Genomic DNA, 25,798 nt, shown 5'->3' on the forward strand with positions numbered 1-25,798 from the left:
TGCCTTCCTGTCTGGAAATCCACCACTGGGAGTTCTGGGGAGTCCATGGAAAGCTCTCCATGGGTCCTGGTTGAGGAGTGAAGAAATGCACCCTTTTCTAAGGGGCCGCCAGTAGCAGGACATTGTAACCTAGCCACAGTTTCTACCCACTGACAACAAGGATGGTGTGTACGGGTGCAGACATGACTCTTCTGCTTTCAGAACGTTTGCATGTGCCTTGTCTTCTTGGACCCTCACAGACAGCTTGTGGAGCTGTTCAAACAGCTATGATTATTCACCACTGTGAATGAAAGAGAGAACTTTGAGTCCAAGTCAAGCTTCATCGTCATCATCATCATTATGATACTGGGGTTTGAACTCTGGGACGTTTGCTAGGCAGGCGCTCAACTACTTTAACCACACCCCACCTCTTTTGTTGCCTTAGTCACTTTGCGGATAGGATCTTGCATTGTGGGTCCAGAGCAAAAAAATCCCACTTAGCTGGGACTACAGATGTGTACTACCACAACTGATCATCAAGTCATCTTAAAAAAAAATTCCAAGTGCAAGGATAGACAGAGGAAATGTCTTGCTCGATGCTTGGTACATAACTAAAGGACAGAGGGTAAAGTGGATCACTTGAAGATCACACGCTCCATGGCATTCCATGTGTTTCTAAGACCTTGTTTCTCTTCAGCCCCCATGTGGTCTTTGCAGTAGGCCACCCTTTTGAACAACAAGATTAGATGTGTCTGGCCCTGATGTATGCAAATTGGGAAGAGAAAGATCAGACCAAATCTGTTTTACAACTTAGTTGAAAGAAAAGTGTGATTAAAGCTATAACTGAGATAACACAGGCGGAAATCACGCTTTCCATTTTAGTCCATTTTTCCCTCTAGTTCATTTTCAGACCTCCTTTCTCTATGTTGAGATGTCTGCAGGATTCCACTGGAGGTCAGCGTTATAAATAAAGCTTGCAGTCACCAAATGACGCTGACACCTTTCCCATTGATTCCCACGAGACCTGAATTTCCTACAGAATTTCTACTGCCTCCAGCCCTGTCCTCCAGTAATTGGGAGATGAGGCACAAGGGGAAAGATCTCTGCCACTGTGCTCCCCAAAGATCCTAAGCATCAGATAGGATCTGGATGCTATTAAATGTTGAAGGTCAGCTCTTAGCATCATCTGTTCTAAACATAGCCCAACAATAGGAGACTTCCTTCCTTTGATATTTCTTGCAAGTGAAGAGAAGGTACTATGGCTTTGGTTCATGTTGGCTTACAGCAGTGAAAATGGTTTGATTGGTTTGGAGGGAAGAGCAGATGGTCATGGTATGGTTTTTCGTTTTTGTTTTTGTCCGTTGTGGAGCTTGAACTCAGGGTCCCTGGCGTTGTCCCTGAACTTTTTTGCTCAAGCTTTTTTACTCTACCACTTTGAGCCACAAACCACTTCTGGTTTTTGAGTGGTTAATTGGAGATAAGAGTCTCACAGACTTTCCTGCCCAGCCTGGCTTTGAACCACAGTCTTTAGATCTCAGCCTCCTGAGTAGCTAGGATGACAGGCGTGAGCCACCAGCACCCAGCTCATCCTGGTATAGTTTTTAACAAACAGGAACAAGTACTCTATCTGGTGCCTGTCAGTGAAATAAAGCCACAGGGATCTACTTTGATGTCTAGCAATACTTCACAAAACTTAACAAACGTAACAAAACTTGTGCTGTAGAGGCTTCCATGGTTTAATCTGTGTGAGATTTAGACATCTCAAGAGTCTAAAGTGAAGGTTTCACGCTGGGGCTGATGGTATTCGGCTGTGAACACTGACACCAGATTGTATGGTACTTGTGAACCTTGGAAGAATCAGGCCAGATTCTGAGACTTACAGGAAGGAAGCAGTAGTGGGGTAGAACGGCTCCCACACCTTGCGACTTTGGCAGCCAGCTCATGGGGTCAGTTTCACATCTGTACAATCGCCACTTTCAGTGATTGCTCCTAGACGTGAAGTGGAGACTTGACATATTAGAGCACTTCACAGAGCCAGGGTCACTTCTAACGTCTTGATGCATGACTAGGAAGCTGCAGAAAAACTGAGTGTAGAGAGAACTGGACAGTGTAGAGCTCATCTCTATCTAGCTGTGTCTTTTGGGGGGAAGAGGGGAGGATTTGGAAGGCCAGGCTGAGGCACAGACTCGCTCTGTGGCACAGTTATTATGTCAAGCAACCAGGACCAGCCTGGAAGAAAGACCTCTCATGTCCACAGGTCAGACAAAGAGCAGGCAGGAGCTCTGGTTCTCATCACTGCAGGAGGACTTGGGAAAACAAACAAACACACAAACAAGGGTGGTGAGACTTAGAAAATTCCCTTCTAAAGAAAAACACCGACCCCCCCCCCCCCCCGCCCTTTTAGCTGGAAGCTTCCTGGGTGATGCTTGTTGTGTGCCATTAATGGCAGGAGCAGATTTATTTCTCTTTATGGGAGTCTAATAAATAGAACACTTCCTGCCTTTGCCGGCATGTGGGCCTGGAGACTTATAAAAGACCTGACCCTTGTCGACTGCGGCTCTGTCTGGGCTTGAATAAATTCAGATGGACTGTTTCCAAGGCAGGAGCAAATGAAATGGAGTCTCCTTGACTTAAAACTTGGCCCCATTTCCATGTCTGTCACTGTGAGGTTTTTGGGTTTTCTTGTTATTTTACTTTTTATTATTTTTATTTTTTAGCTTCTGGCTAGAGCAGGGGGTAAGGATTTCAATCTTCACAGTCAGCGCCCGAGAAGCGTGAGAGGGGCTCGCTGGGCCTTTGGAAGGTGCCTTGCTCTGTTGCATGGTAGAGGGTCCAAGCCTTTAGCAAGCTGGTTAGGAGTCTTTAGGGGAAGAAGGAGGATGGACCGGAGAGCAGACAGCGGATGAAGTGAGCTCTCTTCCCTCCTCCCTCTCATTATGCACCTTTAATGTCTGTTCTTCCCTTCATTCCCCCATCCCCACTGTGGGGAAGAGGCTGAGGAGGGGCACCTTGGCTGTCCTGCTTTTCTCCCATACTTCCAATGGGAGGGAGAGGGGGTATCTTCAGAGCTACCGCATGGCCGTGGCTTCTTGTCTTTACCCAGAGTGAATCCTGCTCATTAAAGCAGAATCAACTTTCGTTAGAATTTTTACCATAGAATTAATAACCACATCTTTTCCTTCTCATATCCTCAGCTTTATTTGTTTGTTTGTTTGTTTGTTTGGTGCCAGTCCTGGGGCTTAAACTCCAAAGTCTGGGCACTGTCCTTAAACAATTTTTGTTTTTGTTTTTTTTGCTCAAGGCTGGTGCTCTATTCCTTGAGCCACGGCTCTACTTCCTGCTTTTTGGTGGTTAATAGGAGATAAGAGTCTCATGGACTTTCTTGCTCAGATTTGGCTTTGAGTCACGATCCTCAGATCTCAGCCTCCTGAGTAGCTAGGATTACAGGCATGAGCCAGAGGAAGAAAAGGAACTAAAAGAGTTCCCTCATTCACACATGAAGATCAAACCCTACACACCTGGCAGCCTTAGACACTCTTCTGCCTTGTGGTCTTTATATTTAACATTACTTGAGTGAATTCTTTCACCCTTCAAGGCTGATACCAAGCATGGTGCTGCTGATGAACCTGCTCCGATGCCTGGGTGGCTTCATGTTTCCAGTCCACCATTCCCCACCAACAGCATACAGCACACATTACTCGTGACAGGCCCCCGTCTTTTCCGCTGCTTCCATGGTGCTCCAGTTTCTCAAGGGAAGGGCTCGTATCTCTGTCATTACTCCACTCCCAGGCTTTGGTACCAAGCAGGTTCTTGGTGAAGCTGTCACCAGGCTGTGGGGGTCCACCCTGCCAATGGTCTGGTGACCACGTTCAGGCTGAGTGTGAAGCTTAAGTCCCCGAGGTCTCCAGGAAGCCAGGAGGTCATCAAGCAGGGCTTTGTGGGGACCAGGCATGTTAGCACAAGTACACTATCTAGCCATTGCTGGCTAGAAGAAAGTGGTTGGAGAGAAGAAAGGGGGTGGAGCTCGTGTGGCGTGTACAGCCACTAACCATGTGAGGGCTTGGGCACTGTGGCTGGAATTCCAGGCCTTGTTGCAGTACTTTCTATAATCCTCCTAGAGGACCTATCCAGAGGGCTGAAGAGCTGGCTGTGGAGGCACAGCTCGAAAGAGAGCTCAGCAGTTGTGTCTGCTGTGCTGTCTGCAGACATCCCTGTTCAGATTTGCTCCTGTTCACCAAAATGACTACAAATTGTGCCTTTCGTTCCATGCTTTTAAAGGAGTACACTTAGAACAGCGTAGAAGTGGAGTGGGAGGTAAGAGTGGGGTGGGACCTGAAGGATTTAGATAAGGAGACAAGAATCAAAAGAGTAGAAACAGAGTCTAAGTTCTGTGTACGATCTGGGCTATCATTCTGATTCTGTGCCCCTCCTATGGACCCAGGGAGCTTATCTGGGTGTATTTGTTCTCATATTTTTTCCCCAACAAGCTCTTGGATTATTCTACTGTACATACATACCACTAGGTCAGAAGCTGGCATGCTAGCTAGACTGGAACGTTGAGAGGAAGAATTAGGATCTCTGAGCCCTCTGCTAGATTAATGAAATCACAGTACTTAAGAGTAGGGTCTGGGTTCTGGATTTTAAAGGGAGCATGCAAATGGGATCTTCAAGTTCTGTAAACAATGCTTGGTGGGCATATCTTCAAATAGTAATTTGCTACAGAATTTTCCAGAAAGCCTTGGACTTAATGAACCCTTAGTAAAGCTCGTGACTCAGGTTTGATCTCAGTGATGCAAGCTTTGAATCTGTTACATTTACGAGTTTGGGGTTGAAATAGATTGACAGATGTTGTGGTCTCTCTTGAATCTTTCCAGACCACCTTCTCCTATTAGGGTTCTATATCCAAACTGAACATTAGGGAGAGAAGGGAAAGGGGAGTTACAGGCAGCCTTCGCCTATCCCAGCATCCCAAGCACCAGACATCATAGGGGAAATGGTCAGTGCCCCAAGATATCCTTGTTGTACAGGAAGAGTGTGGATCACAGACTGATCCTTGCAAAGGAAATGGACTCGTGATAAGAAAGCTGGAACTAATTTCTATAAAACCTTGGAGAAACAAATGAGAGGCTGAGCCAGACTTTCGACAGTGCCTGACGAAGTGGTAGACGTATTTCCTCCATTTTTGACTGGGATTCACCACAAGACGCTTAGTGAGGCCTCTTCAGATTAGAGCCATGTGGAAGGAGGCCTCTTTACTGAAGGCTGCAGATCTGTATCTTCCGCTGGCTTCCTGTGCTTTGGTACATTTCTGAAATGGAACCATTCCAGCTTTCAGCTTTCCCCACCCAAGCATCTGAAAGCCGCCATCAGATCTAATGAATAGCATGAGGGCTGTGACAAAAATTCCCGGATATTGAGACTATACAGATTTCCATTGGATCTCACTGCAAACTACAAAGAATGTGTCCCAACCTGACCCCTATTCATCCATATCTCTTCCTCTTCCTCTTTGACTCTTGGATTCTTTAGGGAAAAAAAAAAGGTTTGGTTGGAAAAGTTTCTATACTCAGAAACTCATAGCCTTGTAGAGAACAGAGATGTACCTCCTACAGGTTGTTCCCCACAGCTCAGCAGATAGGAGTTGTTTTCTCCAGCCTCCCTGCACGGTAAGCCTCTCTGTTCCTCCCAATAGCTATGGGTTTGATTTCTCAGCTGAATATCTTCTTCCAGCATGGCGTTGCTGCACATTTGTCCCATTGCAGAGAGATGTACTGACTCTTCCCTAAGGCACAGCATTTTACAAATGGGGATGTTTAATGAGCTCTTTAAAACATTTTCCTTCCTGTCATAATGACAGCAACTATAATTTTACAAAGCAAACAGGGAATACTGTATGCATGTTTTGGTCCCAATTTGAAGAGGAAAAAAATACGGTTTGAGTATGTACATGAACAACCAAGCTAGCCTCAGAAATCTCCATGCTCTTGCTTCACCCTCTTGAGTGACGTGATTACAGGTGTGCACCACCAAGCCTACCTATCATCCTCACTTTTGAATTGTCTAAGAAGATACCTAGGAAGGAAAAGTAGACATTTCTTCCCAAAATAGCCAAACTGCAAGTACATGGACAACATAAATGTCCATATAAATTAAAAAAAACAAAACAAAAAAACGAATTGTTTAAAGCCACTGATTTTGGGGGTGGTTGGTTGCCACAAAAGCCACCCCAATTTCAACACGAAGAGTAATACCAGCTATCCCCTGCTGGGGTGTGTTAAGGTTCTAGAGAGCCAGTGGGACTAGAAATGGTGCTGTAGCCACTTGGAGAAGAGTGAATGTGCTGCACAGCTGGCTGGTGTCAAGGGAGGCAGCCGAGGGCCAAGCTGAAGACAAAGAGGGAAGTCCAAGTCCAGAGCTCCAGGCTGGATGGACAGCAAAGGGAGACGTAGCATTACTTAGCTCGGAAAAAGACTGACCAAGAATAATGGCAGACGTTGTTGAATAGAAGCAGGATTAGCAAGTTTACAAGAGACTCCTAGACTTATTCACATAGCTGGACATGGAAGAATAGGGAAAGCCATGAGGAATGAAGGGCTGAGGTGGGAAGGACAGTTCTTCAGCTGGTGGAAGCGTGGGCTTGGTAAGCAGCCCTGCAGAGGGGGCTGGACACACAGTGGTACAGAGGGGACCACCCCTGCTGTCCTCACAGCAGGCATTGCACAGCAGAGAAGGGTTTGGTGGCCTTGGGCCTGCAACCTCCAAGGCTCATCTCTGCTAATAAAAGGCTTCTTAATAAAATTATTGGTTACATCTACACCATACGATAGTGAAAAAAAAAAATCGAGTCACAGAAGGAATACTGCCTGAGTTACATGAATTAGAAAGGGAGCCAGCTCTGAAAATTATTGTTATAAAAAATTCTTTCCCTTTCATGTGTTTCATACAATGGCTAGCTCTTGAGACCCCCATGCTATAAAAAGAGAGAAACCTTGCCCTCCCTTTCACACACACACATCCATTCAAACAGGCACTGAGGAGGATGGAAGAGGTGTCAGACATCTGTGTTTGTTACTGATGAAGGCAGCATACATTGATAAAGCATTGTCTATGTTTGGGGCAGAGGCAAGTTCACTATTCAAAAAGAAAGCAACATAGAGCAGCAAATAATATGAATGGTCCAGTATGTAATCTATAGCATACGATTGTACAATCTGCTGCTTTTCATATTATCCTATGTGAAATTATATGTGATAGAGTATTTTTTATAATATCTTGCATATATACATCAAAGGGACAGGAAGTACTCTGGGGCTATGGTGGACGATTGCGTGCATCCGCACCAAGCTCATGGCAACACAGGATCCCACACCTGGAACGGGGGCTGCTAGCTCCCTGTCTCTATCCTTGTGCTGTTTCCCTGCATGTAGTAGCTTTCTAGTGTCCTTGTAACACATTATAGTACACTGAGTGGCATGCAACAGTGATGGTTTATTGTTCTCTCACGGTTCTGGAAGCTACGAGTTCAAAATCAAGGTGTTGCCACTTTCTACTCATGTATCTCTCTGGCAGCACGGTGGCTGCCCCTGCCCTTGACACCCCCTGGTGGCTCTCTGCCACCATCTTCTCCTGACATGATTCCCTGTATCCTGTGCCTCAATTTGCCTCTTCCAAGGATGCTGCCACTTAGGAGTTGACCCTAATCCACTATGACTTGATCAGAAGCATGATTATATCTACGAAGATGTCATCTTTTACCAAATAAGGCCCATTCATCAATTCCAGGTAGATATGGATTTCGGGCAACACCACAGCCTTAGTCTGAGCCTTGGTGCCTCTCTCCATCCCCCTACCTTCAAGTGCTCATTGGATGAAAGATCATCTGGGCACACACATTATTCAGGCAGACACCTACCTGGTTCTATTGTGGCATTTTGTTTTGTTTTGTTTGGCCAGTTCTGGAGCTTGAACTCAGGGTCTGGGCAGTATTCCTGAGCCTCTTTGTGCTCTAGGCTAGCTCTTTGTGCTCTACCACTTGAGACACAGCTCCACTTCTGGCTTTTTGAAGTGTTTACTTGCAGATAAGAGTCTCATTGACTTTCTTACTTGAGCTGGCTTCAAACCGTGATCCTCAGATCTCCACCTCCTGAGTAGCCGGGATGATAGGCATGAGCCAGTAGCACCTGGCTGCTCAGGTATCCTGAGTTACACTCAACCTATGAGTTTAACAAATGGTTCAGCAGGGCCACAAATGCCAAGGAAGACACAGGAAGAAAACATGGCCTTCAGAGCAGTGAAACACAGCAGAATCCCCATTCCACTTTATAAAGGGCCTTGGGCAAGTTTGCTTGTCAGGCCTAGCAGCTGAGTTTATGATGACATTTGTAAGACATGTGAGAATGTAGGGGGCTATGGAAGACAGCACTCCCATGGACGGGAGAGAGAATGTCTGCATGCAGTTCAAGGCCACACCATCTTGCTGTACCAGCAATGCGATCCGGGGAGAATCTTACCTCAGAGCAGATTCCAGGAAGAACAATTAAGAGGGCCAGATATGAACGGGACCACCTGAGCTCCATCCTAGTTTCTTGGGCCAGTTCTTACTTCTTCTCTGTGCCTCAGTTTCCACATCTGTAAAGGATTCCACTCACTGACCTAACAGGGGTGGAGGTGGGGTAAATGAGTTAGTAATGTATGAAACTAACTTAAGACAATGCTTTACAATACAAACACAAGCTATTACTATTACTACTGTTATTATAGGAAGTTCTTACCCGGCTAAGGATCTTAACGATTTACTAAGTACCTCCTTCAATTCATTGTCCCCTGCGCTGCCACCACCACTACCAGAGTGTGAACAGGTTAACAGTCTGTGCATGTGGCTTTTTGGTTTTGTGTCCCTTTTTGGGCATTCTCTATTGGTCACTTTACCATTGGCCCTGGGTGAACTTTGTTGTTTGATCAGCACGTTGTAAAGGACCAAGGCTCCCATACCGATGCTGTTTTGGGGAGCCCTCACGCGTGGGCCAGCGTGACAGCTTGGGCCACTCCCTGGCTCAGTGGATGCATGGCCCTCTGGGCAGGGTGGCGATTGCGGTGAGTGAAGCGCCACTGCCTTGGCCACTCAGCCGTGGAGCTGTCTCCGGTACACAGGGAGAGCTGAGGCCTGACGGGGAGCGGAGTTCTCAAATCACTCAGAGAGCAGTGAAACAACTATAATTTCATAGTAATGACCTGTGAGCAACACTGTGAAAGGCTCCACTTACCAGCCATACACCCTTGCCTCTGCTGGGAGCAATTTGCAAGGTGGGGAAAGTGGGAGAGGCGCAGGACTTCACTAATGTATGACAGAAGGAATCACAAACGCCACAGACAAACAGACCTTGAGGGAGAATCATTTGTTGTTTCCTCAAAAACAAAACAAAACGAAAAAACCACACACAAAACCCCCAAAAAAACAAAGAACAACGATCCTTGTTCCTGGGTATTGCAAGGGGAGATTCTTGCTACCTGAGCCTCCCCTGCCTGGACTCCTATACCTCAGCCTCCAGTAGAGGCCAGAGTTTCCACAGGAGCTAATACCAAGCAGAGGCTAGGGCCTGTGGGCCTTCTGTCCTCTAAGTGTCAGGGGCCAAGAAACCACTCAAGGGGAATAAATTATACAGAGACCATTGTTTCCCATTTTTTTTCTGTTTGAGTTTGTGTTTGCTTTGGAATGATTTCTTTCTACAGTCCACTCAGAGGGGCGCAGGAGACAGACTTGTCTTTCACATGTTAAAAAAAAAAAAACCAACTATTTGGAAAGGCGATGAGGAGGAGGAGTGGCACTCATGCTGTGAGGAATTGCTTGCTGTGTTCTTGTGGTAACCCCCCCCCCCTCGCACACCCCTACACACCTCACACAAGGCCAGGCACCAGCTCCTTGAAGAAATGCAAACTTAAACCTCTGGTGCAATTCTCTCCAGTGCCTTACACAAAATCAATAGCCAAATTATGTTTGCTGAATAAAAGGATAATTTAGTGAGTATATTACCCGACTCATTCAATTGTAATCCCTCTGTGTGTCACCTGTATCAGCACAATAAAGCAAATACTAATTAATAAAGGATAATTTAGCCAATTTGCAGTTTATGGACTCTGAAGTCCAAGTACTAACCAGAACTAAGTATCTGGGCTCTGCTGATGAGCCTAGATTCAGGGAAACGGGATCAAAGTGTGAGTTATCTGGACCCATGAGATCCTCATGGAACAAGGGGAAGACGAGGGAAAACTACAGAGGGATGTATTTTGTCTAGGTACAGCCAAAGGCAAGCATTCCTAATTACTTAGAGAAGTCCTGCAGAAGGGGAAGCTTTGAGGCTGGACATAATTGCTTATACCTGCAGTCTCAGCTTCTTAAGGAGGTGGAGATCGGGAAGATCACAGTCCACAGCAAGCCCAACTAAAACAAAAAAATGTTAGTGAGACCCTTCCTAACCAGCCAGGTATGGTGGTGTGTGCCCGTGACACTCAGGTATGGTGGTGTGTGCCCGTGACACTTCAGGTATGGTGGTGTGTGCCCGTGACACATGACACTCAGCCACTTACAAGGGTATTTTTTGTTCCAGCCACAGGCTAAAATATGTGAGACACTACCGGAAAAATCACTAACGCATAAAAAGGCTGAAAGTGTGGCCAAAGTAGAGCACCTGCCCAGTAAGCAGGTGAATTCACAACCTGAATTCACAACCCCAGGGACACCAAACAAAGCGCAAACCAAAAAACAACAATGGCAAAGGCTGCTTTGAGAGCTGCTCTACAATCCAGGAGAGACGCAGTAACAATTCAAGCATAGCCTAGAGGACTGGATGGAAGTAGAAGTCGGTGGCCAGCATCCTTAGCTCCAGTCTAGATGATGTTGGGGTGCGGTGGGGGCTGCACTATTACACTGGATTTCGGTGTGTTCAGGAGTTTGCAATTCTGCAAAAGCTCCATGCACAAAACTCAAGTGTAGTCCAGTGATTGAGCCGCTTCACGGATCCACACTAGGAGTGAAGAACTCGGCCCCTTGCTTTGGAGAGGGGCCAGGCCGTGGCTCTCTGTGACTGCGCTTGCGTGTTATCCTCCTGTGTTCTTTCTTGCTAGTGGGCAGCCACTGACCTGAGCGCTGCTTCTCTTTCAGGCTGGAATCGATGGAGAGAGCATTGGCAATTGTCCTTTCTCTCAGCGCCTCTTCATGATCCTCTGGCTGAAAGGCGTCGTGTTCAACGTCACCACCGTGGACCTGAAAAGGTAAAGGACATGGTGTTCACAAGGAAAGTGTGTATCGATGGCCAGGCAAGTCCAGAAAGAGAGAGCAAGCCAGAACCGGCATGTTGGCAATGTCCCGGGGAGCTTTTCTGGCCAAATGAGGCACTGTCCAGGGTGTCAGACCAGTGTCCCCCGTGTCCCCAGTGTCGTGTTCCAGGACACAAGCCACACAGACTGCTAAACCTAGAAGCCATGGGCAACTTCTGAAAATAAGATCGGCATAGGTTTCTTGGCTTTACAACCAACACAAGCCCTGCTCCCTGCGGTTAAACACAGGAGCCAGGAAAGAATGTCCCTTCACGGCATGAGAGGAGGGACGCGCTCAGAGTAAACAAAGGCACTAAGCAAATTAGATTTTAGAAATACTTTCTGTCTGGACGGTGTGAGTTCCAAGTGCCAAAGAATGTAAGCAAAGAGCCTTCCTTTTGGGGACCGCAGAAGAGCAACACCCTAATTGACATTCTTCTGGTCCCCTCCCCAACTGATTACGCCTGGAATTTGTTTCATTATAGCCGTCGCCACCTCTTTGTTTTTTTGTTTTTTTTCTCCTCTACTTCTTTACACTTCTTCCATCTTATATTTCCCACTGCAGCTCCCGCCAGGAACTTTGCTCAGAGAGGGCGTTTGGCGTGACTTACATTCCAGCCCTTTCCATGGGAAGTCCGCCATTATTCCCCCTCTTCCTTCCTCTCTCTGCATTCTCCATCGCTTTGCTCCATCCTTCCTCTCGTGTCCAGTCACCTGGCGGGAGGCACCAGAGGACCATGCATGGGCGCTCACAGAGCCCCTGTCCAACACCTGTCTTCTGCTGTGGTTGCGGAAGTCCCTCCCCCAAGTGGTCGGCCCATTGCCCAGCACAAATCAGGACTGTACTGGGCCTGGCTGTGGGTTCATAATGGAAGTCCTGTCATCTGATTGGCTGCCTGGTCCTCATTTTCACCTCTCCAGTGTCAATGCTTTCTTCCCTGGAGAGTGTAGGACTTTCATGTCTCTTCCCTTGGGGGATAAACATGCACTGTTGCTTTGCTTATCTTAGATTTCTTTCAGGATCTGACCCAGAATCCTACAGGCACACTAGGAAGACTCTGATTTTCTTAGGTGTTAGATTGGATACATATGCTCCATCTAACTGAGTCTACTGGTGCCAGCCAAGCTTTCCATAAAAATAAATAAATTAATTAATTAAAATGCTGGGGTGCTAGTGGCTCACGCCTGTCATCCTAGCTACTCAGGAAGCTGAGATCTGAGGATCGTGGTTCAAGGCCAGCCCAGGCAAGAAAGTCCATGAGACTCTTATTTACAATTAACCAACAGAAAACCAGAAGTGATGCTGTGGCTCAAGTGGTAGAGTGTTCACCTTGAGCTGAAGAGCTCAGAGACAGCGTCCAGGCCCAGAGTTCAAGCCCCATGACTAACTTAGAAAAAAAAAGTTATTGTTATTATAAAAGTGATATACAAGAGGGGTTTCTGTTATAAAATCAGGTAAACACACACACACACACATACAAGCCTTTTATTGAAAATAAGTACTATATTTGAGTCTTATTAGAAAACAGAAGACATATTTACTTGGAAAAACAGATTATTTGTAGCTTGAGATAACAACTAAGTCATTTAAAAGAAATGGGTACCGTTTCTGATTCAGGAAAAGGTCCCAGTTTATGTACGTTTAACAGAAATCTTAAATATTTCAGGAAAAGTAACTACGTTCTAGCAAGATTATCATAGTAGTCACATTTCAAGAATGATTATGTGTGTTTCGATTATCTTCAAAGTAGAACTCTGCAAAAGGCAGACTGCAGTGTGGTACTGACACTAGAGCAACGTGTCTGCAGTGTGGTATTGACACTAGAGCAACGTGTCTGCAGTGTGGTATTGACACTAGAGCAACGTGTCTGCAGTGTGGTATTGACACTAGAGCAACGTGTCTGCAGTGTGGTACTGACACTAGAGCAACTAGAGCCCACAGGTCCTCTCCACATGCACCTGACCGCAGCAGGCCTGGCCCGGGGACGAGGAACAATGAAACACTCACCCCGCAGGTGTGGGTATCCCCAGCACCATCGTCAACACACACCCCACAAAGGATCGCAAATTTTGATCAAAATTAGAAGTTTCTAGCAACGTTAGACCAACTCTTCATCTATTCTGAAGCTAAAATCCCTTTTTTTTTTTTTTTGGCGGGGGGAGCGGGGGAGTCTGGTCGTGGGGCCTGAACTCTGGGCCTGGGCGCTGTCCCTCAGCTCTTCAGCTCAAGGCTAGCGCTCTACCATTTGAGCCACAGCGCCATTTCCGGCTTTTTTCTTTTTGCTATGTGGTGCTGAGGAATCGAACCCAGGGCCTCAGGCATGCAAGGCAAGCGCTCTACCACTGAGCCACCTTCCCAGCCCACTTCTTTTTTTTTAAGTCAAAATGTAGGGATTGGTTATGTAAATCACTAAAAGCGTTTACCCACTGACAGCTTCGCACATGGCCGCATGCTTCCACAGCAACCTCCTTGCCGACGGTGGGTCCCGTGGCTTCTCTTAGATACCTTCTCAGCCATCACAGCAAATTCTCCATGCAGAACCCTTAGTCGTAGCAAGAAGCATTGTACCCGTAACCTGACTCGTGGGATTGTAACCCCCTTGTGCGACGACATGACAATATAATAATAAATCCTTCATCATCGCCTGTCTGCTGTCCATTGAATAGCAGCATTGAACTTGGGCCTGTCAGACATGTCATAAATTCTCACCAAGGACCTGTAGTGTGTGTCCATGTTCAAACTTTAGCAATAAAACCCTTTCTGAACATACCATCTCTATTAGTTTTTAATAGTTTCCTTTTTGAGCCACTTTCTTAAAAACAATCTAACTCATTCCTCTTTAAAGCTTGGAATGATCTATAGCAGACTCTTGTCAAACTAGTAAGTGGAAAAGCTTTTGGAGGCAGAGTCCAGCTGCTTTTCTGTGTAGTCGGAGCTGGGAGCAGATCCATGTGATCTGTGATTCCTCCACCTTCCCAAAGAGCTCAGCTCCCCCTTGGCTCCTTCCTCTCCCACTGAAGCCCACTCGATGCATTTCCTGTGCCGCGGGCCCTTTCTCCAGCCTCCTCGTCTCTGCATGCCCAGCAGAAATCTGCTTTAGTGTGGAGAGTCTAATTTACAATAAGTCCTAGGTTTCTCACAACGGGAAGCTTCCTGGCGTTCATAACACCTGAATCTTGCTCTCCCTGCAGAAAGCCAGCTGACCTGCACAACCTGGCCCCTGGCACCCACCCGCCTTTCCTGACCTTCAATGGGGAAGTAAAGACCGACGTCAATAAGATCGAGGAGTTCCTGGAGGAGACCCTGACCCCTGAAAAGTAATGAACTTCTTCTTTTGGGAACTAGTGAGTGGGAGGGGGTGAACCCAGAGAAACCAGATTTCCAGAGGCGGCTTCTCCATCCAGAGCTGGGGCCCTGCGTGCAAACACACAGTGTTTGATGATCTCAGACTGAGTCCTGTAGATAGACCCACACATAGCCACTGCCTGTGGAGGGGACAGTTGGTCCAGCCCTCGTAGAGAGACTTGAGCCCCAAGGAGGTTACCACCCCGCCCTCACCCCAGTTTACTGGAAAACCTCAGAGTCAGGCAAAGAAAGGCTCCCTGGTTTTAGAACAAGAGGCAAATGTCAGATGCAGTAACACAGCCAGGAAAGGGACACAGAGCCTGAAACCACACCAAGCGTCATACATCTGATCCAGGCACAATTCAACCGGAGAACCTGACCAGAAGCACTTCCTCTTGTGAAATCACGTGACATGGGGCCGAGGGGGCGGGGCTCATAGCAGAGAGTTGTAAGTTTTTGTTGGGGAGAGAAAAAAGGAGAAGGATGGACCCCAAATTTGCAGGGGCTAGGCTTGTACACTGTAGACTATTGTCATTGGAGATGACAGCAAGCATACTTTTATAAAAACACTAAAAATAACAATATTGGATGAACTTGGGGCTGGGAAGGTAAATAGCATGAGGGACAGGAAAGATGGAGGTGGAGAAATCAGTCAGAAGGAGCCGGGCAAGACCGAATGATGGACTGGGCTAAGCTAGTGGCTGGACAATGGGAGAGAGGAATGAGAAAGATTCAGGGTTTACTTAGCCCCCGAAACTCAGTGAAACGTGACAACTGAAAATCACCATCTTGTATTCGTATTGAAGTGTTGATTTGTCCACACACATGCACATGCACATGCACATGCACAGGTCTATTAGAACAATTAGAACCTGGCCGCCAAGACTCGCTGTCATCCTTACTGCAGCTCTGAGAAGTAGGTGACACCTTGTGTTGCAGTCAGACATGACAAGATGTCGTGACTTACCCAAGACTTCAATGAAAAATCCCAGGCTCCCATTGTGTTTGGAGTGACCTCCCAGACCCCCCTCCTTTAAAAATACTCATTGTCATCCACATTGGGACTAGACCAGTCCCTCCTCTGCCCTTGACAGGAGCCGTGAACCTCCTTCCTGCCCCCCTCCCCAGCCCAGTTCCCCACGCACTCTTTAACCAGCTTCCTCATGCTTTCTCCCCACTCCACCCCCAATCTGGCTCTGCAAGGCCCCTGGCCGGTGATTCCTTCCTTTCTTTTTTTTTCTTTTTTCTTGTCTGTTGTGGGGCTTGAACTCTGAGCCTGGGCGCTGTCCCTCAGCTCTTCAGCTCAAGGCTAGCGCTCTACCACTAGAGCCACAGCGCCACTTCTGGCTTTTTCTGCTTATGTGGTGCTGAGGAATCGAACCCAGGGCCTCATGCATGCAAGGCAAGCACTCTACCACTGAGCCACCTTCCCAGCCCCCAGGCAGTTTCTTTAACTAAGGTACCCAGAGGGGGCCCAGACCCCCCCCCAGAACTGTGTCACGCATACCATTGGACCTTGTTTCTGAAGACCATCGTTTTCGGGTTCATCATCCTGGAAACGTGGTGGGGAGGCAGCATGGTGGGCTGTAGTCTGGCCTTCCTCTCCTCCACCTCCACCCGGCTCACCTGTCCTGAGCTCGGCTGCTGCCCGTCAGGCGCTTCTCCAGGCTGTGGTGGAATGTAAGAGGGATGACAAAGCCCGTACCTACTCTGCGGGGAACCCCACGATCCATTGTTGGGCAGCAGAACCCCAAAAATGGTAAACGCACCTCTCCAGAAGTCAGCTAATATGGGGGGGGGGCCCAGTGGTGAGACCATCATCCACCTTTGCCTTCTAGAATGCTCTTAGATGACTCTGAGTGCCTCTGCTAGGGGCACATGTTGCAGATACCTCCCAGGAAGCGTCAACGAGCGTCACCGTCTTGCCCTGCCCGGGATACCCACCTGTCTGTCCACACCACAGCCTCGGCTGCCCTCCCCCGGAACCGGGCTGGGAGGCATGTGGCCTGAGCTCAGAGGCCCGGAGCGGTGCAGTCCATTCAGCCTTCTTGGTCTCTCGGGGGCAGCCGCCTTCCCCATGACCATTCCTGGCTGCTGTTCGCCGTGTGTTTCTAATCAGCACGCCAGAATGCCAAGACATTGCGGGAGCCCTTGTGTCCCCTTACTTTATTATTTTTTTATTTAAGGAGAAAACCACACGCAAACACTCCAACCCTTTTATATGTTTAAATCCTACCTGATTGCACAGAGCACTTAGTGTCAACATGAGGCATCCAGGAAATGTCATTTATTTTCTAAGCTAGATGTTTGTCCATCTGCCTCTGTGAAGGCTCAGCAAGGAAGGCATTGTCTCATCTCTAAAATGAAGGGCTGACCCCGGCCCCAGTTCTCTGATCCCCTGAGTTTCCCAACGTTCTCCCCAGAGCTGCATGCTGCTGAAACTAATCCTAGAGTAGAGATCCTTGTATTAAAAACTCAGGAAGCCAAGTCACCGGGCATGTGTGAATCACCACCCGGAGTTCAAGTCCATGCCACTAGGTGGCGCTCCGCCACAGTGACAAACCAGCTGCACAACCTCAGGGGCTGAACAGAATATTTCCCGCTTGAGGGAAATCTGCCTGGGTGGTGCGGTCTGTCCTCTTCTGTCTTCAAGCTACACTTGATGAACTTCTGAGGACCGTGTCAATGACTGTATCTCTGAAATTGAATAGATACTTACTATGGGGTCCAAGCCTGGACAATCAATCATAGTTGATGAGCTAATTGAAGAAAAGAAAAGAAGAAAAGAATAGCAAAGAGTCCAGGCATGGTAGCTTTTGTCTATAATCCCAGCTAGGCAAGAGACATGGATGGAGGAGGATCAGTGTCCTAGCCTGGCCAGAACATGAGATCTTATCTGAAAACCTAAAGTAAAAAGGTCTAGTGGCCCGGCTCAAGTGGTAGAGCACCTGCTAGCAAGCACAAGGCCCTGAGTTCAAAATCTCAGCACCACCAAAGGCAACAAGTGGTTTTTTTGGAAAGCCTTTTGTTTTTGGTTCAAAGCATTAAAAGAACAAAGTGTTTTACCCTTTAAACATGAAGCAAAGAAACGGCTCTCACTGGCAAACTATTGCCCTTAGATTATTTGGTAATGATGATAACCAGGCCAGTGTCTCCTATCTCTGCTCTTCCTCCCTGGCCACACACGTAACACGTTTGTGTAACAGCATCTTTTTTAAGCTAGAATGGTTTATGCCAATGATGCTGCGGGGTCGGAGCGTGGAGTCCACACAGACAGGTTTACCTTGATCTCGAGGCCAGCTGCCCACCGGGACGTTTCTCTGCACCGTTCAGGTGTTCTCATGGGGCCGGGGGAGCCTCAGACCCTCTGTGTCAATATTTAAATGAGCACCTTTCCATTGGTGCATCATTGTTGGACCCCAAACCCTTCGAGTGACATTCTGGTTCTTTACCCAACAGACCATGTTACTCCCAAACAACTCGTAGCACCTCACCAGGTTTGTGAGCAAGGGTTGCTGCATGCCCCCCTGACCCCAGGAGGATGCTGGGAAAACCCAAACAGTGGGTAGATCCAGCTAGAAAGGGAGAGGGGTACTGTTCATTCACTGAGATGGGGGTCAGGCTGAGGGAGCCCCAAGTCTCCCTGTACCCAGAACACTGTGCCTTCCTTCCAGGTACCCAAAACTGGCTGCCAAACACCGGGAGTCCAACACGGCAGGCATCGACATCTTCTCCAAGTTCTCTGCCTACATCAAAAACACCAAGCAGCAGAACAACGCCGGTGAGTTGGTCCTCCCACCGAGAGACGGGAGCAGGGCCTGCTTCTTGGGCATCTTCAGTCTGCCCATGGGTGTGTCAGACCCTTAGGCCCAGAGAAGCATCTGGAAGGGATGCTGCTTGTTATTCAGTCAATCCTAAGGACCCCGACTATTGGGGGGGGACCCAGATCCTGCTGCCTGGCTAGTGCAGGCAGAGAGGCCTGTGGGTCGTGTTGCTGACCGGAGGGAAGGATGTGATGTGTGTGTGGCGGCTGCCGTCTCGGGCAGCTCAGTGCGCTGCCCGGGAGAGCCCTGAGAGCCGCCGGCTTGTCCCGAATGTGTGGTCCTGCTCGCGCTCACATGGGAGCGTGCATTCTCACTTCCTTCGGTCTATGCGGGATTCCTCGGGGGTCTCCAGAAGCTACAGAGGGAGCAACATCAATGCTAAACGTGCCAAGCGAGGGGTTAGAAGTGCGCGTTTAATCACAGTCAGGGACTCTGGGAGCCTGGGCTGTGTGGAGGGTGACCCGAGACACAGAATCGTTCGTGACTGCTGATGCTGAAATCACACAAAGCCCCCACCCCCCAAAAAGAAGAAGAAGAAGAAAAGAGGAGGCACATATGGCTTAATCAAAGATGTGCTGGAGTCGATGAATTGCCAAGTGAAAGGAAAACCAATTCCTGTCCCAACAGATTTGAAACAGGAAGAATTTCCACGCAGGCCATGGAGCAAGCTTCTAGAAAGCGTTTCAACTTGAGCATCAAGACTAAGGGGGAATCAGTTAGCGGAGCTCACAGAGCGCAGGGTGGAAGAGGATGGGGCCTGGAGGGCCATCCTGGGGCGAGGATCATCCCGTGGCCACCGGTGGGTGTTGAGGGTCTCCGTGATGCTCGTGGACAAGCAGCAGCGTGGGGGAAATATTTGAAATAGGTGTGTGTTCTTGCTTCAACGCTGTTTGGGATTCAAAGCTATTGGGATTGCCCTCACTGCATCTGAGTTCAAATCCCCCCACCCCCGCCCTGGGGTCTCCAAATCGGGCCTCCTTTGGGAATGGTGTTTTCACAGAGGTAACTAGTCCAGGGTCTCCTCCTGGACTACAAGTCCAGCGACTGGGCACCTCATAAGGCAAGAAGAAGAGGATGTAGAGGGGAAGGCGAGTCCAGAGATGGAGGTGAAGCTGGGACAGGGAGCCCCCAACTTCCCCCAATAGAAAGAGACAGAAGAGCTCCTCTTGTCCTTGGGATTCCTGTTCCCCAGACCGGAGGGGGAAAGGCGGATTGTTGTAAGCCACGTGGCTGGTGGGATGAGGTGGCCACAGCCCCAGGCTCTTTCTGTGTCCATCAGTGCATCCATCCAGGGAAAGAGCAGCTCCTGCCTCTCTAGTCCTGGCCTAGGGGAGGACCAGGGCCTGGCCGTGCTGAGCAGGCGCTGTGTGCCCTGGCTCCCAGAGTCCACAGCGTCTCAGCTCAACCACAGACATCTCCCTTCATACTTGTCACGGTTTCCCTCGGAACCATCATCTCATTTCAGCCTTCCAGGTTTTTTACATTAGAAATGGCATTCCCATGTTGTGCCGATTTACAGTTCCCTTACTCCCCAAAGCCAAAGCCACAGTTTTCATGACATAGGGCGGATCGATTTCCTATAAACTCAACACTCTGCGCGCCTCATTGTTTCCCTTCTCTGGTTTCACGGTTTTCTCTCTGTAGCGGGTCTCGTCCTTAGGAAGCCCTCTTCCCCTCACCCATGAGGACAGTTCAGAGCTCGGGCCTTTCTGCTCCCCGCATGTGAGCCCCTGTCCCGGAAGTGCTGTTCTCACCCACCCTCCTTTCAACAAGATCCCGCTCTGTGGCTCCACCGCGCCGCCCCCTGTACCTATCAGTTGTGGCTTAAGGGTCCCAAACCCTTGAGGCTCAGCGAGCCAGAGGCCAAGGCTTCCTCCAGCAGAGTCGGGCAGGGTTCCTGTGGGGACCCCAGCCCACACAGAACACGGACCCCAGCAGATGGGTCATGGCCCTCTCGGCCTTGTCAGAGCTCCAAACACAGCGGGTAGCCCTTTTGGAGAGGACTAAACCAAAACAGGCATGGCCAGGAAGTCAGGGAGGAGAAAAATGTTATTATCTAAGCCTGGTGCCAGTAGCTCTCACCTGTAATCCTAGCTACTCAGGAGGCTGAGATCTGATGACTACGGTTCAAGGCCAGCCTGGGCAGAAAATGTCCATAGACTCCTATATCCAATAAACTACTCAGAAAAAGCGAGATATGGCATTGTGGCTCAAGTGGTAGGGCACTAGCCTTGAACACAGAGAGGTTCATATGTATAGTATGTATATGTATATCTATATCTATATATCTTAATATCTTACAACAGGTAAGAGCATGGGAATGATTTCCAAAGCAGGGGATGAAAAATGTCAGTGTGAGCCTAAACTTACACACACACACACACACACACACACACACACACACACACACACACACACATACACACACACACACACATTATTGAGTATATTTGCCTTAAGGTCATAGTTCAAGAAGGAAAGAGGGCGGGCATGTATGTGCACTTATAAAAGTCCTGCTGTGGATCCCTTCTGTTGTTTTTAACCTCTCTCCCCAACAAGAAAAGCTCGTGTCATTCACGCGGCCTGAGTGTGACCACAGCAGCCAGGCGGAGGGATGGGGAGGAGCTAAGCCCCCCTTGGCCCCTGTGAGACCCCTCCTCCCCCCAGACTTGACGGTCACTCTGCCTCCAACCCTGCTCGGTTCACACAGCCTGGCCACAGGGCAGAGCCCAGCCCAGGCCCGCGCCTCCGCCATCTCTAGCATCCTCCATCTTTCTCTGCCAGGCGTGAAAGGTCCCTCACCTCCAGCCTCTCTCCCTCACCCCTCCCCGGGACTCCAGGCCGCTCAGACCCAGCAGTTCTGCATTTTCCTGGCTCCCATGCTGCACATTTGCTCTGCCCGGGACCTCCGTTTGGCTCCCTGGAGGGTTTTGTTTTACCCCCTCATTTTCGTATGCCCCCCTCCAGCCTGTCATCTCCCAAGAGGATCTAGGCCTGCAGGTCTCACCCTCAAACTGCCATAGAACAGACCCTGGAACCCCCCCTCTCCCCCCGCTAGGACTCCTAGCTTCCAAGAGACTGGTTCAGTTGACTTAATGTAGGCATGCATCGTATCTTACACTACTTTTCGCAATCTCTCACTTCCCTCCCTCCATCCAATCAGGGTTTGGGGGGAACGTACCTCGTGTTTCATACAGATTGTGAGTTCCAGGCCATTCGCAAAATGGATCGTATGTGCATGTTGTGCTCTATTTGTATGTGTGTGCAAGTCTCCGTTCATTTCTTCCGGCCCTATCACATTTCCCTCTCTCCTACGGTTGCCATTCCTGCCCCAAATACGATCCTTGTTTTTGGTAAAAGTGTCATATTCTCATGCAAATCCCCCCCGACTGTCCATCTGAAGGAAGGGTGTGTGAATGTGTTGGACTTTTAAAATAAGCAACTTGCCGTCTAGTATCCCTCCTCCCCACTGAGGAGGGAGTTGTGATCCCAACTTTTTCACACAGTATGCAGAGACCACGTGACCGTGCGTGAGCTTCTCAGGCAGCCAGGACCCCACATTCCTGCACTGAACCTGCGGTTCACCATCTGGGGGATTTTGCTCTTTCCAGGCTTCAATGCCCTGTCCTCTTCCTGCTCCCAGTGCATTTTCTCTCTTATTTCCACTCTCAGATTCCTCTTTCTTATGTGTGTAGGGGGGGGGGGCAGGCAGGGGAGAGCTTTCTTTCCATTTTAATTTCTATGCCACTTGTTCCAGAAAACTTTATAGTTGCTCCCAGGGAGGTCTGCAGCGCAGCAAAGCAGCACCCCACTTGAGTGAGGTGAGTAAGAAAAACCATAAAATGTGACGGTGGGGCTGGGAGTCCAGAACCAGCACCTCGGCGCTGCACGGCCTGACACGCAGGCCGGGCCACCTGGGCAGCTGTATAATGTCAAGCAGACAGGAAAAAAAAATAGAACCCACCCACCCCCAGTTAGCCAACAGCTCAGTTCTTCCAGAGATCAGAACAAACCACCCGCCCAGAATACCAAAGGGCCCAGAGGAGCTGCTGTTGGCATTTTCTTGGGCCCTTCCATTCGGCGACTTCCAGCTGCTGCAGACCCCAGGCTGGACGGGCTGCGGCCTTCAATGCCTTTGCTCCATCTCTGCCTCGTGGAGGCCGCAGTCCCCTCAGGCCTCAGGCTCAAACCCCTCCCACCTCTCTCCTCTGCCTCCTTCTGTCTCCGCCTTCTCTTGAAGACCCATGAGCCCTTGCTGCATCCTCAGCTCCCAGTCCCGACTTTCCCCCAAGGGCACTGGCACAGCATTAGGCTCTCACAGACCCTAGGCTGACCTAACATCCTCTTTCTAAAAGACTTGGCCTTGTGAAGCGCTTCCGTCTTTCTGAATGAAGTCCTAAAAAGCCCTCTTCCAGCCTGCAATGGGCTGGATACAGGGTGATGCATTTGGGGTGCACAGACCCTTCCCTGGGGAATGCTCGGCTCCCAGTGATTTCCTCCAGTTGACCATAACCGAGCAGGCACGAGTTTCCACATTGGAAACCCCGATGTCTGCTGAAAAGAATAAAGTGATAGGAAGTAGGTGCAGTCTCAGAAAGCTCAGGAAACAGGTTCGAACCCCCTTCCCACCACCACAAAGCACTTGGTGGGGCTAAGCTTTCTGCCTGTTATTACTCTCCCAACTTCGGCCAGCCCCGCCCGCCACCGAGGGCCCTGTCGGAGAGGCCATTCACCCTGAAGGCCCAGGAGCAGTGTGTTGCCAGAGATCTTTCTGAGAAAATCAGAACAGAGAGAGAAGATACCCTTGTGTGCGAGGCCTCGGGACCCCGTCCCGTAACCCATAGGTCTTCCCACCCCATGGAGTTGTGCTGGAAGTTTCTATCATGTACTGGTCTTACTGTCATGGCAACCGCCGCAGCCACCTTGTATCTCTCTTTCCCCTTCTAAAGCCCACATGGAAGCCCGCAAAGGCCAAGCAGCCACCTCTAAGTTCCTGCTCCTGGCTTGGCTCCTTCAGGCCACAACTCCACATGTTCCTGTCTCTTTCTCCAAGGTTCTCTGCTGTAGATCCTTCACCTGGCTGGTGCTGTAACAAAGGGCTCTCTCTGTAGCTCTGACTGTCTGTCTCCCTCTCCACCAGCTCACCCAGGTCCCGCGCCTGGTCAGCAGTGGCTGGAAAACACCTGCCCAGCCAGGGCTGCCCGGCCCACTCCCAGGACCCAGAACACCTTCTGCCTTTCAGGGAAACTTCAAAGAAAGTCACAAATTCATCAAATCCATGAAGTGACTGAGCAAGAGCATCCTCCTTGGGTGTGGAGCTCTAAGTCTTAGAGATTTCCACCCAGTATTAAGAAGGATGTAGTGTTTCCCAGTCCTTTACCATTAAATGTATAGAATGGACTGCCGGCCAGCACGCAAGGGTCCCATCGATGGAGGTGGGAAATGTCCTGATTTCAAAGATGTCCAAGTGTGGGAGAATAGGAGCCCTATGCTCTGTGAATCGTGGCTGACCTTTTCAGATCTCATGTCCTGACCCCTTACTTCCTCCAGGCTGTTTAGAGAAACATCTGCCTCACCTTGACCATGACCTTGAGTTACCCTGTGGGAAACCAAGGAGATCTCCAGGCAACTACTACAGAGATCTCTCTGGAACCTGTACCAACTCTATACATAGAAAAGTGTCAACTCCACCCTCCGTCCTGGAAACAGAGAGTACTTACCGCGTGGGTCCGGGACTGGTGCCCTTTCCCATGTAGGGTATTAGATACTGAATGCTACAGACCAGCTGGGCTGCGTGCCTTCTGCTCAGCCACTGCTGTTGGAGCCTAGAGCAAACCCAGGCAACCTAGCAATGAACAGGGGTAGATGGCAGAATGCTAATAAAACTCCACCTAAGGATGCCTTAGCTCCACATCAGCTTCCTATGTCACAAAATACCGTTCTTCTTTTGACTTTTTCTCCAAAAATGTAATAAAAAAAATCCTTAGTTTTGAAGGTAGCGTAAAAGGAGGCAGTGGCCCTATTGAGCCTGGAGTGTTTTTGTCTTTGTCTTGGGCACTCTCTGGCTACAATAGCAAGCTCTGACCTGTGATCAGGCCTGGCATATGCCTTGCCAATTAAAGCATGCACGTCTACTATAAAGCACGTAGCTCCTGGCCTGCCATCTAGGCCGATATCTATCAGCTATTGGCATCTATTAGCTGCAGTGGCTGTTGCTGATTTTCCCCTATGACTTGTGTGTCTGCCCTCAGAGCACTGGGTCCCCTCCCCCCACCTCCCCCCATTCCCAGGTTGCTGCAGGGTGTTGTGCTGCCCTCTGCTGGCAGACTGCAGGATGGACACAAAAGAAGGCTGAATATGGTTGCCTTCCTTAAGGAAGCTGCCATTTCCAAGCATCTTCAGGGAGAGACTGTGCTGTAAGGAGGCTTTTGCTGGGCAGCACCCCCAAAGCACCAGAGACCCTTCAGGCCTTGGAAGCCACCTTCCACTGACTGTACTCCACACCGAGGGAAGAGCATGCCCACCAGGACTGATAGGCTCTCCAACAGCCCCGGGTACCTGGAGGCCAGCTGTCTGTCCCGCATAGCCTCTTTCCCCTTCCCCTCCCGCAACAACTCCTTCCAGAAACTTCCTTGACTAAAACAGAAACATAGTTGGAAGGGCCTGAGCAGCCTAGGAGAGCTGTTAACTAGGACTTAGAATCAAAGGCCCAGGGCTTCCCTAGAGCATCACAAAAGCCAACTACTGCTAGGGAAGAGGAAGGCAGGGGTGGGGGAGAGGAGGTGTTTTGTATTTTATTTTTCCCAGATCCCCAGGATGTGGAGAGCTAGCCACCTTGAAAAAAAGAGTGTGTGTATTTATTCTTCCAAGGAGTTTAGTGCCATGTTTTCCTGCACTTCCTAGGCCCACCTATCATCTGGTCTGGAGGCCTTGGCATTTCCAAGAAGCTCTACATGCGCCCTCCCCACCCAGCCTCCCCCTCCCCTCCCCTCCCCTCCCCTCCCCACCCAGCCTCCCCCTCCCCTCCCCACCCAGCCTCCCCCTCCCCTCCCCACCCAGCCTCCCCCTCCCCTCCCCACCCAGCCTCCCCCTCCCCTCCCCACCCAGCCTCCCCCTCCCCTCTCCACCCAGCCTCCCCCTCCCCTCCCCTCCCCTCCTCTCCCCTCCCCTCCCCTCCCCTCCCCACCCAGCCTCCTGCTTTTTCAGGATGTGTTGAAAAAGTGAGAAAGCGAAGGAAGGCAGTAGTTAAATTGCAGTGGGAATAAGATGGACCGTTCAGAAGCAGTTCTAGTGGTGTGTGTGGGGGGGTAGATCATCCCTTCAGAGGACAATTGTA

The 25,798-nt window shown here is 49.4% G+C and overlaps 1 protein-coding gene across 2 annotated transcripts in view; it reads left to right on the forward strand.

Annotated features, from left to right (window-relative positions):
• Clic5 (chloride intracellular channel 5) overlaps nucleotides 1-25,798 on the forward strand; it is a 102,200-nt gene that overhangs the window by 54,375 nt on the left and 22,027 nt on the right. For both annotated transcript variants that reach the window (XM_042671948.1, XM_042671949.1), the window contains exons 2-4: nucleotides 11,138-11,247; nucleotides 14,485-14,610; nucleotides 18,313-18,419. In XM_042671948.1, coding sequence (XP_042527882.1) covers nucleotides 11,138-11,247; nucleotides 14,485-14,610; nucleotides 18,313-18,419 — 343 coding nt within the window. The remainder of the gene's footprint in view (nucleotides 1-11,137; nucleotides 11,248-14,484; nucleotides 14,611-18,312; nucleotides 18,420-25,798) is intronic.

Source organism: Dipodomys spectabilis, unplaced genomic scaffold (genome assembly GCF_019054845.1).
Source record: "Dipodomys spectabilis isolate Male_0828 unplaced genomic scaffold, ASM1905484v1 ptg000669l, whole genome shotgun sequence".
Classification (NCBI taxonomy): Eukaryota; Metazoa; Chordata; class Mammalia; order Rodentia; family Heteromyidae; genus Dipodomys; species Dipodomys spectabilis.